Source organism: Pipistrellus hanaki, assembly GCF_964339955.1.
Source record: "Pipistrellus hanaki genome assembly, chromosome: 12".
Lineage (NCBI taxonomy): Eukaryota > Metazoa > Chordata > Mammalia > Chiroptera > Vespertilionidae > Pipistrellus > Pipistrellus hanaki.
The window spans coordinates 58,999,737-59,014,326 of record NC_140514.1 but is presented as its reverse complement, the minus strand read 5'-3'; the positions used below and the strand labels follow the sequence as shown (position 1 = coordinate 59,014,326).

The 14,590-nt window shown below is 51.2% G+C and overlaps 1 protein-coding gene across 4 annotated transcripts in view; it reads right to left on the bottom strand.

Moving 5' to 3' along the window:
• Window positions 1-12,227: 12,227 nt before the first annotated feature.
• The window catches only part of IL1R2 (interleukin 1 receptor type 2), a 28,204-nt gene continuing 25,841 nt past the window's right edge, over window positions 12,228-14,590 (bottom strand). For 2 of the 4 annotated variants that reach the window (XM_084900519.1, XM_084900517.1), the window contains exons 8-9: window positions 14,201-14,343; window positions 12,228-12,477 (exon numbers count right to left, since the gene is read on the bottom strand). In XM_084900519.1, coding sequence (XP_084756645.1) covers window positions 12,308-12,477; window positions 14,201-14,343 — 313 coding nt within the window. In that variant the 3' untranslated portion in view covers window positions 12,228-12,307. The remainder of the gene's footprint in view (window positions 12,478-14,200; window positions 14,344-14,590) is intronic. The other 2 variants (XM_084900520.1, XM_084900518.1) reach the window with 1 other exon arrangement.

Here is a 14,590-nt window from a genome sequence, read left to right as displayed (position 1 = left end):
GCTATTGGGTCCTCACCTCTGGGCTGCCTTCACACACCTCCCTCATCTGGTCAGCACAGAAAATCTACCATCGGTTTGCAAGGAGTAGCTAATGTTATAGCAAGCAAGGTGTGGGTCTGGGCAGCATACACCAGTGTTGGGGCACCATGCCAGGGCACTATGCCTAGAGGAAGACTTCAGACTGAGCAGGATGTTGGGGGACAACTCCCTGGAAATCTGGAATCAACCGACAAACTGAAAAGTCACTGTAATTTGAAAACTCCCAGAACCTAGGCTCATAGAGACCTAGAGTTGGAAATCATCACTGACATCATCTAATACAAACTACAACTTAAGAAGCATTTATCCCGTGGCACTCACCACACATTATCTCGTTTAATTTAATCCCAAGACAACGTTACGGGATAAACATCCTCCTCCCAGGTTAGAGATGTCAGAAACCTGCCTATTATCACACAGTGAGCAAATGGCTGAGCTGGGCTTTGAACCTTGGTGCCTAATCAGGCACCACATACTACATCATCCCCTTGGTCCGATGCATCAGGAGGGGTCCAGGAAGGAGGTGGAATGGCTAGAGGTGAAATTGTTGCAAGCTTTAAAATATCCTATATAATAAAAGCCCAGTGACCAAACAGCGGAACAACCAGAACGACCACAGCCCCCCGCCTCCCAGTGCAAACCCTTAACCCCATGGGGGTGTGGCTGGCCTGCAAACTACCTGTGGCCCCTGCCCCCCAGCGGTGACCCCCCACTCTGATCGGGGCATGGCCAGCAGGCAAATCGCCTGTGGCCCCTTGCCCCGGCCATTCCCGCTCCCCAGCAGGGAACCCCACTTCGATCCTGGGCCCCCATCAAGGCAGGCCATCTGGCCCCCACCCATGCACTGGGCCTCTATCCTATGTACAATAATAAAAGGATAATATGCAAATTGACCCTAACAGCAGAACGACTAGAATGACTGCTCCACCAGTCACTATGAGGTGCACTGACCACCTCTTCGTCCCTTTCCCCAGCTGGCAGACTTTGATCACCCAATGGCAAATGGGGAACCAGAGTGGGGGTGTCGGGGGAGGGAGGGGAGGGAGAGCAGGGACAGCGAGTGGGCAGAATAGCCAACCTCTAGGTCCCTCCCCTCAGCCGGCAAGCTCCAGTCGCCTAATGGTGAACAGGGGTTGGGTAGTGGGGGATGTGTGCAGTGCCAAGCCAAGGCCCCTGACCACACAGTGGGAGGGGCCAGACATTGAGGGTGGGGCCAGCAAGAGGTTGGGAATGGCCAGCCTCTTGGTCCCTTCCCTGGCTGACAACTCTGATTTCCCAATGGCAAATGGGAAACCAGGGATGGGTGGTGGCAGGGCGAGGGGCGGCTGCGGGAAGCCAGGGAGGATGGCCCTGATCACAGGCCAGGCCTAGGGACTGTGCCCACACATAAATTCCATGCACCGGGCCTCTAGTCTATATAATGAAAGCCCAGTGACCTTGTGGTGGAACAACCAGTCCCTGTGATGCGCTGGCCACTGCTGCTGCTGCCTAGCCTGAGGGCCCCGGGGCCAGTTGTATGGTGGCCGCCAAGGCTCCAGTAAAGAAGAATGCAAAGGGGGCCAGCATGAGCATGCAGCTTGAGATGAGGCTCTGTGGGACGAACTCTATCAGCTGGCACGAGATAATCATCACTACAGCTGGCAGGTCAAGGTGCCCTCTCCCCACTAGGACCCTCCCCACGGGGTGCCAGTCTCGGGCAGCAGACTTTGGCCTGATCCACATGAGCAAGACTGAGAAGCATGGTGGGGGGCATGACCTGGCCACCTGTGAGTCCCTTTTTGCTTGGGCCAGCTCCTTCTCTCTAAGACAACAATCGCCTGGCACACTGGGCTGGAGGGTACTGCTTGGGAGGCCAGGAAGGCGGCGGAGAGAAACCCTTAGACCTTCCACCCAATCAGCAGCTCAGGACCCCGCTCAGAGCACAGAAATGGACCGGCTCAGAGCACACCGAGCCTGGGGGGAGGGCAGCTGCCTGTGAGGGGCCTTCCCACCAACTGGCTACCAGTGGATCCCACCCCAAAGGAAACGCGGTCTTTGGTTCTTTAATTCAGTCTATCCCGGCTAAAGAGGAGCGCGGGGCACATTTTAGGGGAGAATTAAGACTCTAAAGTAGTGTGATCTGTTCCAGGGAGATTGCCACCCAGTTGTCTTAGGCCTAAATTCCTGGTGATTGTGAGGCCTGGCTCTGCCCCTGGGCTTATGTCTTCCAATTGTCCCGTGTTTGTTGAAAGGGCCCCAAAAGAAGAAGGGGAACACGTTTTTCGATGCAATGGATTTGGCCAACAGACAAAGATGAGTACGGGGTTGAGACTAATGTACATACAGAGATACCAGCTCTGAGTCCGCCTGGCCAAAGGGAGCTCAGGACCTGTTTGCAGAGCCTTCTGGGGTTTCTGTTTCCTTGCTGAGGTCATCCTCTTTGGGAAGCCTGGGGCCTATGCTCACCTCCAGCTCAATGGGTCTTCTCCAGGCCCCTCCCCCTGGCCAGCCCTGCCCCCAATTGCCCCCCCACCCCCAATCCTGGTTGGGGATAGGGCCAGCCAATCAACCTTCTGTGGCCTCTCACTCCACTTGGCCCTGCCCAATCAGCCCCAATCAGGGAGGGCTGGCTGGACCCCACCTGTGTACAAATTTGTGCACTAGGCCCCCAGTATCCTATATAATAAATGAGGTAATAAGCAAATTAACCCTCATGCCTATGACCAGGCCAGCAGGGGAGTTAATCAGGGATTATAAAACAACTGAACAGCAGCAGGCTGCCTAAGGCATCCAAGCTGGTGGGGTTGGGGGGGAGGGGGGAGCTGCACGCCATGAGGGGCAACGAGGCCAGCCAGGGAGACAGTTGGGAATGACTAGGCTGGCGGGGGTGGGGGGACAGTTGGGGGAAATTGGCAATTAGGCTGACAAGGGGGGCAGTTAAGAGCCACCAGGCCAGCAGGGAGGGGGCAGTTGGGGGAAACCTGGCCAGCAGCAGAGGGCATTTAGGGGCAACCAGGCAGGCAGGCAGGTGAGCGATTAGGAGCCAGTGGTCCAGGATTGTGAGAGGGATGTCTGACTGCTGGTTTAGGCCCGCATCTCATCAGTATTATAACTAAACTAGAGACCCAGTACACAAAATTTCATGTACTGGGGGACATCCCTCAGCCCAGCCTGCGCCCTCTTGTAGTTCAGGACCCCTTGGAGGATATCCACCTGCCAGCTTAGACCCACTCCTCATAAGGAAAGAAATCTAAGCCAACCATCAGACATCCCTCTTGCAGTCTGGGACCCCTCACTTCTTACCACCCGCTTTCAGGAGAGCCTCCCGCCACTGTCACTGTGCTCAACAGCTGTGAGCCTGGCTTTTGCTGAGTGGCACTCTCCCTGTGGGAGGGCACTGATCACCAGGGGGCAGCTCCTGCATTGAGCATTTGCCCCCTGGTGGTCAGTGCACATCATAGCAACCAGTTGTTCGGCCATTCAGTTGATTTTCATATTAGAATGCATAGATTCATCCACCAGTGGGGTCCCTCGGTCTGGCCTGTTCCCTCACGCAATCTGGGACCCCTCAGGGGATGTCAGAGAGCTGGTTTTGGCCTGATCCCTGCAGGCTAGACCACGGGATCCCACCGGTGTTCAAATCCATGAACCAGGCCTGTAGTATGCATGTAAAATCTTTGGTTAATCTCTTCCCATCCTCCCCTCTCCCCTTTTTCTTCTAAGATTGATCAGTCTGTTTCATGTTTTCATGCCTGTGGTTTCTGCTCCTGTGTCTGCCCCCTGGTGATCAGTGCATGTCATAACTACTGGACGGTCAGCTGGCCAGTTGGTCGGAAGATCACTTAGGCTTTTACATATATAGATGACATTATCCAAGGACCTGCTGTAATTAGGTAAGTCCTGAAAAAGGCAAGGATGTTTACTATGGCTTTGTTTGTGATAATTAAATACTAGAAACAACTTAATTTTCTATGGTAGAGACTGGTTAAATACTTTTTAGTATGTTGACACAAAAAGTATCTTAAAAGATGAGACAGGCTAGATGGGGTCAATGGGGGAAAGGAGGACATATGTAATATTTTCAATAATAAAGATTTAAGTTTTTAAGAATTATCTTGTATTGATAGATATGGATTTATTTCCTTAGAATGAATAACTCAGACCCTATTTGAACCTTTTGATATTTTAATATGTGCCACCTCTTCATGATTGACTTCCATGGATTGTCTTTGTCCTTCTGGAACAGCGATCACCAAGCTTTTGGACCTCACGGACCATCAGTGGTCTGCGGACCACCAGTTGACAACCGCTGCTCTGGAAAATCAAGTGGCACCTTGAGGATGTCCTACTATACTGAGTGAATCTAATTTAAGTTGCCTTCATGGGCATGAGCCCTTCTTGACTTGCTGAAGTCCCAGGTTTTGACAATGACCTTTTCTGGAAGGCATCATCTCCCCTGATTCTCTTCTGCCTCAGGCCTGCCCTAGATCTAACCAGATGGCTTCAGAATATAGGCATCTACTAAGTCCAGACAGGAAACCTGGGGAGCAAAGCCAACTTTCAAGATAAGTGAATAATTGTAGAATGAGTATGTAGGGAAATCACTAACTTTACAATGGCTCTCAATGTTTCCAGATAAAATGTCCAGCTGATGAAGTTCAAGATCTGACAAAGCAATAGACAGTGGGTGGGAAATCATAGCTGTATGCTCTGTGAGTATTTTGTAATTATGCTTTTCCTTAAAATGACTTTCAGAGAAGTCAGCTATACCATTTCTATAAGATACAGACACCCAACCTACCCACTTTAACCTTAAGGAGACAGGTGCCACTCACTGCGGCCATTTCTTGGCAACATTCTCTCTTGTACTGCAAGTGAAAGGGCAGCAAAACCACCGCTTCATAAACAAACAGCCATCCTGTGTTTTCACAAAACCGAGTTGCAGCGCATTGGAAAGAGACAGCGAACTTGGTGCTATTATATCTTTAAAAGACAAAATGAGGCTCAAGCAAGCTCTCAGGAGTAAAAGCCATTGATTGTGGAGATGTGTGCATGGTGTGGGTATAAATTAGAAGACAGGGAAGGGGGTGAAAACCCCAGCAAACTGCTGACTGAGGGGTGGCCTGGTGGTCTTCCCTTCTCGGCCTCTGCTTCCTCCAGAGATGAGAGGGTTTCATTAGCTAAAACTCTTCAAAGGGCTTTTCAAAATGACTGAGACTTACTCAGGGCTCAGGACAAGCCTCATCTTCCCCTTAATGGAAGCAGTGATCTGAGAAGTTAGCCTACACTTCTACCAGAAAATATCAAAACTCTGGGAATGTCAAGTTCATCATAAAACCAGGCAAGTGTGTAAGATGAGAAAACCCTCCCCAGGCCCTTGAGAAACCAACCGTGCCTGCTCCCATTACCAGACAGCCAGCACTTGATGGAAAGCACCCGCAGGACCCAGACCAGCTCAGCAGAAGGTCGAGGCCAGCAGCCTGGCCAAAGGCAGCTGGCCACGGAGCCTCCTCTGCCCCTGCGGCCAGACCCGGCCAGCCCAGACACGTGGGGTCAGAGGAAATAAGAGGGTGTGAAATGACAGACCGGTCAGAAACACAAGCACACAGCACATACACACACTCACAAAGGTGGATAATTGTGAGATTAAAATTTTTAAATGGACAGGGCTAAATCTTAAAAATCATAACTGTTCCAATAACGCGTTGTTATTACTAGTAAGCAGCCATGAAAACGGACTAAAGAGTCATTAGAGGGCTCCCACCCAGTGGCTGTGGCTATTGAGAAAGTGAATGAAATCATAGCCTGGCCTTGCTCTCAAAGGAGACGCCTCACTAAATCCGTTGCACAGTTAGTGAGGAAGGTGTCTTTTTTCCAACAATATGAGAATGACTGAGGTGCCAGGCACTATGACCAGGGCGCCTGCAGGCTGGTGGCCTTCTCCGAGCTGCGGCTCCTGAACCTACGTGGGTAGACCATTTCCTGCTGCAATGCCCTCTAGCCTGGGCACGATCTCCGAAAGCCATCTCTGCCTTCTGAGCACCCAGCAGAGTCTGAGGAGATTCTACAGTTTTTGTTCCACCTTCTGTGTAGCTTTCTCTCGGAAAGCAAAGCCACAATCTTTGCTTTACTTACCAACCTCCTATGGAAACCCCTCACAACGTGTATAGTTTCTACTGCTTACTATGCTCATGTCTATAGGTTGGCTTAAGATCATGTCCATCACAGAATTCAATGCTGAGAATGGAGTGCACTTTCACCTCCTGGGGTCAAGTTCTTCAGGCACTTGGTCCAAAATTCCAGACATGGATCACAGAGAGGAAGAAAGAGATATCCAAACTTCCCAAGAGTTCTAAATGTAAATATGTAGTAGAACTTAATCCAAATAGCTGAATTTGAACCTAACATTTTGGGCTAAACTTAAAGATGGGACATGCCCTTCTAAGAAGGGAAGACTGCAGTGACCACAGGACATAGAAAGTGGCAATTGTGTTCTAGTTGTCTGTTGCTAAAAAAAAAGAAATTACTCCAAAACTTAGAACCTTAAAACAACAACTGTGTTACTTCACCTCACAGTTTTGTAGGTCAGGAGTCCGGGCAGCGGGGTGACTCAGCTGTTCCATATGGCATCACCAGAGTTTGCCTGCTGGCACTTGGTGGGAAGACAGCCGGTCTGGTGGGTCTCTAGTATGTTGACACGTTAGCAGGGACATCTGGAAGGCTGGGCTCAGCTTACACTCTCACCTGGCATGCATACCTGGGCCTCTTCCGCACGGCAGCTTCAGAGCAGTTGGACACCTTTTGTGGTAGTTCTGGACTCTAAGACACTTTGAGTATTCCATTCAAGCCACCCTGTTGCAGCTACAGGGATGCCTAGGGCAAACTTTGAGTCCCAGAAAGTCATTTCTGCCTCATTCCATTGGCCCAGAAAGCCAGGTCCTGATGGGAGGCGTAGCAAAAAATGTGTGAGCACCTCTAATCTGCCATGGACCCGCTGCCATCCCTGGAGACCACGCCCTTTCTGTAGACACGACAGGTACAGAAGAGATTAGCACCGAGCAAGCCGGACTCCCGGGGCCAGGGCAAGCCCGTGTGAAGGTTTTACCAAGGACACAGAAGAAACTTGTAGGAAGCTCTGGGACTTTCCAGATAAAGCAGAGACAGGCTGAGGTTCCTTTTCCTTCTCCCGGCCGTGAATGTAGGTCTGTGTCTGGCACTGTGACCACGAGAAAGGACAAAAATTCAAGAGTCACTGACCCTTGCATTATGATGCACGTTTCTAGCAATGGGAGGGGAAATGCTTGTTTAGACCACTCTGCACTTGTTCTTCTGGCACCGGCACCGCCTACCGATCGGAGCTAAGAAGACTCTCAGGTGCCATTCTCGTGGTCCATGCACCGGTGGCACCCACACGCTAGAGAAGCATGTACAACCTATGAAAAGGCCGGGCCCACCTGTTCCACCAGCTCCTGGAAAGCAAGGAAATGCTGTATTATCTGTTGTGTGTCTCCCCAAACCCTCTCCAAGCACAACATCGTGCATCTGAGAGGAAAGAGAGAGAATCTGCTCTGGGCTACTGGCGAAGAATTGTGATTTAAGAATATTGGAGTCAGTGTCATCAGTGAGCATGGGGAAGTCAGGAGGCTCACGCTCCCCCACCATTCCTCCTCACCCCACTCTCATCACCAGACGCTCTGTATATCTAGGGGATAGGGGAACAGAGAAAGGGAGACTCAGAGCAACCTCTTCATATATTTTCTTCCCTAAAAAATTATAATTTCAAAGGTGTCACAGAAAATTTTTATTTAAAGAAAACAGGCTGAATCAGAAGCACCAACCATGCGATAGCTCATCGGGAGCCTTTCTCCCCAGGAGGTTTCTGAAGTCAGCTTTTGGCTTTGAAGAAAGCCTCCTGAGTTTCCTCAGGACAGACATTGCTGAGTAAAAGCTGACACAAAAAGACACAGCATATTTGAATGTTTACCAAGAAAAATATACTCAGCGCCTGACAGAATTCCCAAATGACTTTATTCTAAAACCATTTTTCTTATCTTCTGAAATAAATTATTTACAGGCTTCTGTTAGTCAGAAGCCAGTAAGTACCTGGTGTCCCAACAGTGATATTCTTTCAGACATTTAAACAGGAAATTGTAAGTCTGCAGAACAGATAACATTCAAACCATGCCAGTAATTTGTAAAGTCATTCTCTGCTCACGCTGAGCTTCCAGTGTCCGCCACTTTGTTGAACACTTTGAGATGTTAAATCTAAAGTTAAAAGGCGGGGTGGCGGGGTGGGGAGGTATCACCATGAGATAAAGGAACTCCAGGCTAGAGATGCGCTGGCAGAGCCGGCAGCATTCAGCCTTTGAGAAAGAGGACACAGGAAAACCTCCCTGTTAGTTCTCAGAACTCCCCTCTCCGTCCTCCCCTGCCCCCACCCAATACCGAGCACTCCACTTTGGCCCCCTCTAGTGGTTGACTCTGTGGCATGTTCAGGCTCCAGGAGGGAATCTGGCTGGTTCCAATGGTCTTTGTCTTGCATGGCCCTCTGTGGCATATCGGCTCTGTCTGTGGCATACCAGGCCCTCTCGGGTATGAGCTTTCTTCTTCAGAGCCTCTGCACACATATACCACATGCTTTTTCTTCTCTGATACTTCGCAGGGTGGTTTGAAGAGGTAAAGACAATATCAGACCCCAAAATTACTCTCAAATTATTCACAGCCTCATAAGGGAGAAAAGAGAAAAGTTTGTTCACTGACATAGCAAGTTAAAAGTACTAAATGCTATAATGAAGGCCCAAATAGAAATTAATTAGGACTGGGAGAGTATTTCCGGTGTTTTGAAAAGACTTTGTAGTGGAGATGTCACCACAGGCAGCAGTCACTGGGCTCAGGCCTGGCGGCTGCTCTGGTTCGGGTCGTGTGGGGCTTCACAGAGCACACAGGCACCCTGGGGCCCAGGGACTCCCCGCCGACCCCAACTGGCCCCCCAGACGTGTGTGTGCCAGGTCCAACAGTGTGGGCTGGCTAGGGGCGGTGGCATCTCTGGGCTTTCTGATGGCAGGTCCTACAGCTCCCCTCCCCACTGTAGTCATGGGCACCAGGGAACCCCCCATTGGCCAAGACAGCGCCATGGAGGTTCTTACCCCGAGAGGGCCAAAAGCTAGAGAGATGAATGAACAGAGGTTTGTTTTTAACACTTGAACTTACAAGGGAGGATAATTTAATCTCTACACTTGAATGTTTCCTGAGAAACATTCCTGGAAACGGGGAGGAGCTTAAACCCGCAGGGCACTCCGAATAACCGCAAAGTGCTCGCTTTTAAAAGGAACTTGTTCCTCTCCTGGCGCTCCCTTCTAGGCAGACACTCATGAACCCGCGCCCAGGGAGCGGGCTTCTGGCACCGTGGTCACTGCCCACCCTTGAGCAGGTTTTGGGGGCAGCATTGGCCTGGCCAGGTGCTCCAGAGCCCAGGGCATGGCGTGTGGAAGGTCGGCGCGGCACTGAGAGAACTTGTGTAGCAGCTGGGACTGATTGAGGGGGCACTGAGGGGGCACAGACGCAGCCCCGCTCCCCGGCAGGAAGCCTCTCGGGCTGAGCAGAAAGGAATGGTGGAGGAGAACACTCACACTTACTGTTAACATTCTGAGGTTTGTTTTTAACACTTGAACTTACAAGGGAGGATAATTTAATCTCTACACTTGAATGTTTCCTAAGAAACATTCCTGGAAACGGGGAGGAGCTTAAACCCACAGGGCACTCTCATGCTTCGGGCTCGGCTCTAACTGCTGGCGGACCTGGTGGAGGCGCTTCTAACGGGCACTGAGGTTCCCTGGGAAAGTGGAGAGGGGCGCCTGTACCCCGCTGGCCCTTTACTTGGGGCGGTGACTCCTTGCAGGACGCAATGAGCTGTGGCCCACAAGGCGGGCATACTGCGTTCCTTCCTGGCATTTTGGCCCGGGGCCTGGCAAACTCTGAAGCTTCTCAAAAGCAAAGAGGCCGATCCGAGCCACCTCAACCACCTCCACCGGGGCCCACACTCCGGCGCTCCCCTCCCCGGCCCCCGCCTGCCCTGAGCCTCTCCCTACCTGTCCCCTTCCCTTCCTGCCTGAAACCACAATCAAGGTCACGCTCTCCCCCTCTGCTGCTCCTCCTCCCTCCTCCCCTCTCCCCCTCTGCTGCTCCCCCTCCCTCCTCCCCTCTCTCCCTCTGCTGCTCCTCCTCCCTCCTCCCCTCTCCCCTCTGCTGCTCCTCCTCCCTCCTCCCCTCTCTCCCTCTGCTGCTCCCCCTCCCTCTTCCCCTCACCCCTCTGCTGCTTCCCCTCCCTCTTCCTCTCACCCCTCTGCTGCTCAGCTCCCCCTCCAAGCCAGGGGCTTCCCCAGGAGGCAGCTTCTCTGGGAACAGGGGGTGACAATCACCTCCTGACCTGTAGGCCTCAGGCATCTGAGTAATAATAAACCTACATCTTCAAACAGTCCTCTGGGACAGGAAATGGGGGGATTTTCAACCTGGGGGACAGCACAGCTTTGCATCTCATTTCATCCTCTCACTGGGTCCTCTGGGGGCTAATCCACTACTACCTTGTGTGTGTGTGTGTGTGTGTGTGTGTGTGTGTGTGTGGTGTGTGTGTGTGGTGTGTGTGTGGTGTGTGTGTGTGGTGTGTGTGTGTGTGTGGTGTGTGGTGTGTGTGTGATGGGCTGCCCCTCTCCCTCTCTCTGCTGCTGCCTGGAGCCCCGCGCAGGCCAAGGGGAGGGGGACACCTCGGTCCCATCCCCTGTGCTCAGTCCCCTGCGGGCCGCCCCCGCAGGACCAGCTGCCCTCCTGGGGGGTTCAGGTGGTATTGGAGGTGCTGTGTGTGCACATTGAAGCCACACTCCCATGAGGTAACATTTCCACTAAGTGAGCCTCTTACTCATGTTCTTGCATTATTAGAATTATGATGCTTTTCTTTAAAGTGTGTGTAACTCTATATGGTATAGTTTTAATGCCTTGAATTTGGCTGACAACTTTCTTTGCCTTTTGCTTTTACTATTTCATCAGCAGAGATTGTAGCATCACCAAGCCTGTCAGCCTTCAGCTGGCGATTCTTTACTGGTGTGCGCACAGAAGACATGTCCTGCTCTCACCCTCCCACAGCATGTGGCAGCATGACGCGGGGGCTGGGGACACAGTTGTGGCCAAGCGCCACCTCTCTCAGGGAGCTCTCACCCCAAAGGGGAAAGCAGACAGCAACTAAGCAAGCAAGCACATGCTAACGGGTCTGGTGAGGAGAGGAGCTATGACATGAAGCAGAGTGAGGGGCAGGACCTCTGGGAAGGTCACCTTGGAACAAAGACTTGAACAGGTGAAGGAGTAAGTCATGCTAATTTCCCTGCTATTTGATTTTTAAAAATAATCTAATTGTCCCGGGACTGATGGCTCAGTTGGTTGGAGTGCCATACTGTACACCAAAAAGTTGCAAGTTCGATCCCTGATCGGGGCATGTACGGGAGGCAACCCATCTCTTTCTCACATTGATGTCTCTCTCCTCTCTCTCTCTCTCTCTCTCTCTCTCTCTCTCTCTCTCTCTCTCTCTCACTCTCTCTCACACACACACACACACACCAATAGGAACTTTTTCTTGGGTGAGGATTTCTTAAAAGATAAAGTAATCGAATTGGAAATATTTTGGCATATAAGCTCTGATTATTTTTTTCCACTATGTATGCAATTACCTCAATATTCCTTCCCTTCTCTTTATTTTTAGAACTCGGTTTGAAGTTGGGTCTATTTCACTAACGTATTCTAAGATGTATTTTCCTGACAAGTCTACTCGATTTTAATTGCTCCTTTTGGATCATCCTTTTGAAAGAATTCACCAGTTTGTGTTTTAGCATTTGTAAACTATCCTTCCCAGTCTTGAAGTGAAATTCCATCCTCCCAAAGAGGCAAGTGCAGCTAACTTTCTCTGTATGTGTGAATCTCCCAAAGAGCAGAGCCCAGACACTCTTCATGTATCTTGTTGAATGATAACTAAGTGAATTTCAAACGCATTTTGACATTTTCAATTCTTTTCAGGTCTAAGAGTATTGACCTGAGAGAATGACCTCATTCATTTGAATAGGTCACCGTGACAGGGACTCTCTGACCCCACTGGCTCCTGCGTTGTTTAATGTGACAAACTTTACATGAATATGTGGCCCTTCCCACAGCCCACGGCAAACCACAAATAAGAACTGAACAAGGTCCTCACACAGACAGAGCCCTCGTAAGGAAGACTTCCATCTGTGTGTGAATCATTTTATTTCCTTTATTCACTTGAACAGGAGTGAGCACTTTGATGACCAATCTTCAATGTCGTCAGGCCGTACGCTCTCCCAGTCCTGTGTCTGTGCCATCTGCGCATCCATATTCCCCCCAAAACCAAGAAGACCAGCAAGAGGGGGGCCAGTGCAATCCCCCAGGAGAATGTGGCAGCTGCTGGAAGAAAGGTCAGGTCAGGTCAGGGTCAAACGTTCTCTCACCAGATAGGACAGTGCATGCGGGTGTGGGGACAGAGAGCCGTGGAGGCTGGTCTTCCTCATGAATGTGCACTGAGTTTCAGACTGTGTGTCCTGGCGCCAGGACCAGGCCCGTTGGAGGAGGACCTCTGTGTCGTCATGGAAACAAGCCAAAGGGAGGCGGAGGGTCTGCTCGGCTTCCCCACCGGGTATGCACAGCCAGCTGGCACGTGGGTGGGAAGAAGCGGGTTAGTGCTGCCCTTTCCCAGTGAGCATGGGTGTCATGGGATTCGATAGTCACAAAGGAAAGAAAACGAACTGTGAAAACAGACGGTTAGATGTGGAGGTCATTGCTTGGATGCAGCTGTTTTACGCCCTGCTCCTTGGCTTCTGTTTGTTATGACAACTTAGGAAGAGATGGTGAAGAACAAGTTAACGAGGAGACATGAGAACACAACTGCGGTTAGACACACGGACGAAGAGGCCAGAACGCCACGTGTGGAAGCTGCTGTCTATCATAGTCTGTCTGTGCATCTCGGACCCAACACAGTTTCACACTATTTTCTCTGGGCGATTCTTTCACCCTAAAACCCACAGGCTTTGAGTGAGTGATGCTTCATTTTCTGAGCGGCCAATGCAGACACCTGCGAGTCCTCTGTGGTCAGTCGTGGCCAGCTCAGCAAGAGGACACGCTCATGTGACAGAAATGTTTAGAGGGTCCCACCATCAGGCAGACAACCACAGGTTCCTTGGGTCACAAATCTGAGCGCTAGCAGTGGACTGTGCTCTCTGTGGAACCTCCATTTCCCAGTTTAAACAGCCCCAGCCCCTCGGGGAAGCAAGCAGCCTGCAGCCTCCCTGGGGCCCTGCTGGAGCCCAGGACCCTGTATTTTCAACAAGCGCTCAGTGAGCACGCTGGCAGCTGTCCCTTTGGAGACAGGCTGTGTGGAATTGTCTTCTCAGCCCTGAGACCCGGCCCAGCCTCACCTTGCCCAAGGCCAGAGGCGCGATGGTGGCCTCACAGCTGGGGCCAACTCTGGCTGGTCCCTGGTCATCTACTGGGGCTGCCGAATGCCTGCCGGGCCTGTCTCCTTTCTGCTCAGCTAAACTAAGAAGGCATTGGTCCGAATGGTAACGTGGGGCTTTCTCTCTTCTGTTAAAATGTCCTACGTGGGCACTGGGTTGATTTGCCTTTCACTCTATTTCCTGTTCACTGGTGATGTTAATCACACGCCGCCTTGAGCCCTGGGATCTACCAGTCCTGGTTCTTGGGGGTAAGGTTTCCCAACTTGGGGATAAAGAATGTACCCCTCCTTCCTGGGCCCCAAGGGTCCTGCTGGGCCACGCAGACCCACAAGAGGACACAGCTTTCCCAGGGTTTATTGCAGAACCACTTTGTCTCTTTTCCAAAAATCTGCTTGCTATTTAAATTTTTATTGACTATAATCTCCTAAAGCCAGCCTCCACACTACAAAAAAACAACACACACACACACACACACACACACACACACATACACACACATAAAATATCAGAGATTTGTTCTAATTCCTGGAAACTCCCTACCCTTGTTCTAATGTTAGAGGTTTGCTCAGCTAACAGGAAGCACAGGACTTGCTAAGTGATTCTGGAGAACTGGCAGCCTTGTCCAGCATCCAGAGAACATTCCACAGGCTTCCTGTCCAAGCCCCTGAAATTCGTACCTTCTTTGACTGTGGTATGCAGCATCTGAAAACTCAGTCTGTTGTGAACAAAACATTTAAAATCCGTGGTCAAATCCTCTCTGATGACTGGATCAAAAATCAGGGGCACTTCAATGTAGTTCTCGTTGTTTTCTGAGTACTCCCTGCGGAGAAAGCACGCACTTAGACAGGCGGTCCGGTCAGGCTGGTCTACCAGACCCCAAACACCCCCAGAAGGGCGGCGGGGCCCACGTGGTCTAAGGTAAGGAAGCTGGGCGCCCGGGCCGTTGTATGGCCTGCTTCGGCAGGGCGTCTCAGCGGCTCTGAGCAGCAGTGACGCTGACAAGTGGAGGTGCTGCCCACTGGGACAGACACTCGTTACCAGGAGCCACGGAGCAGCTTGTTTTGGAA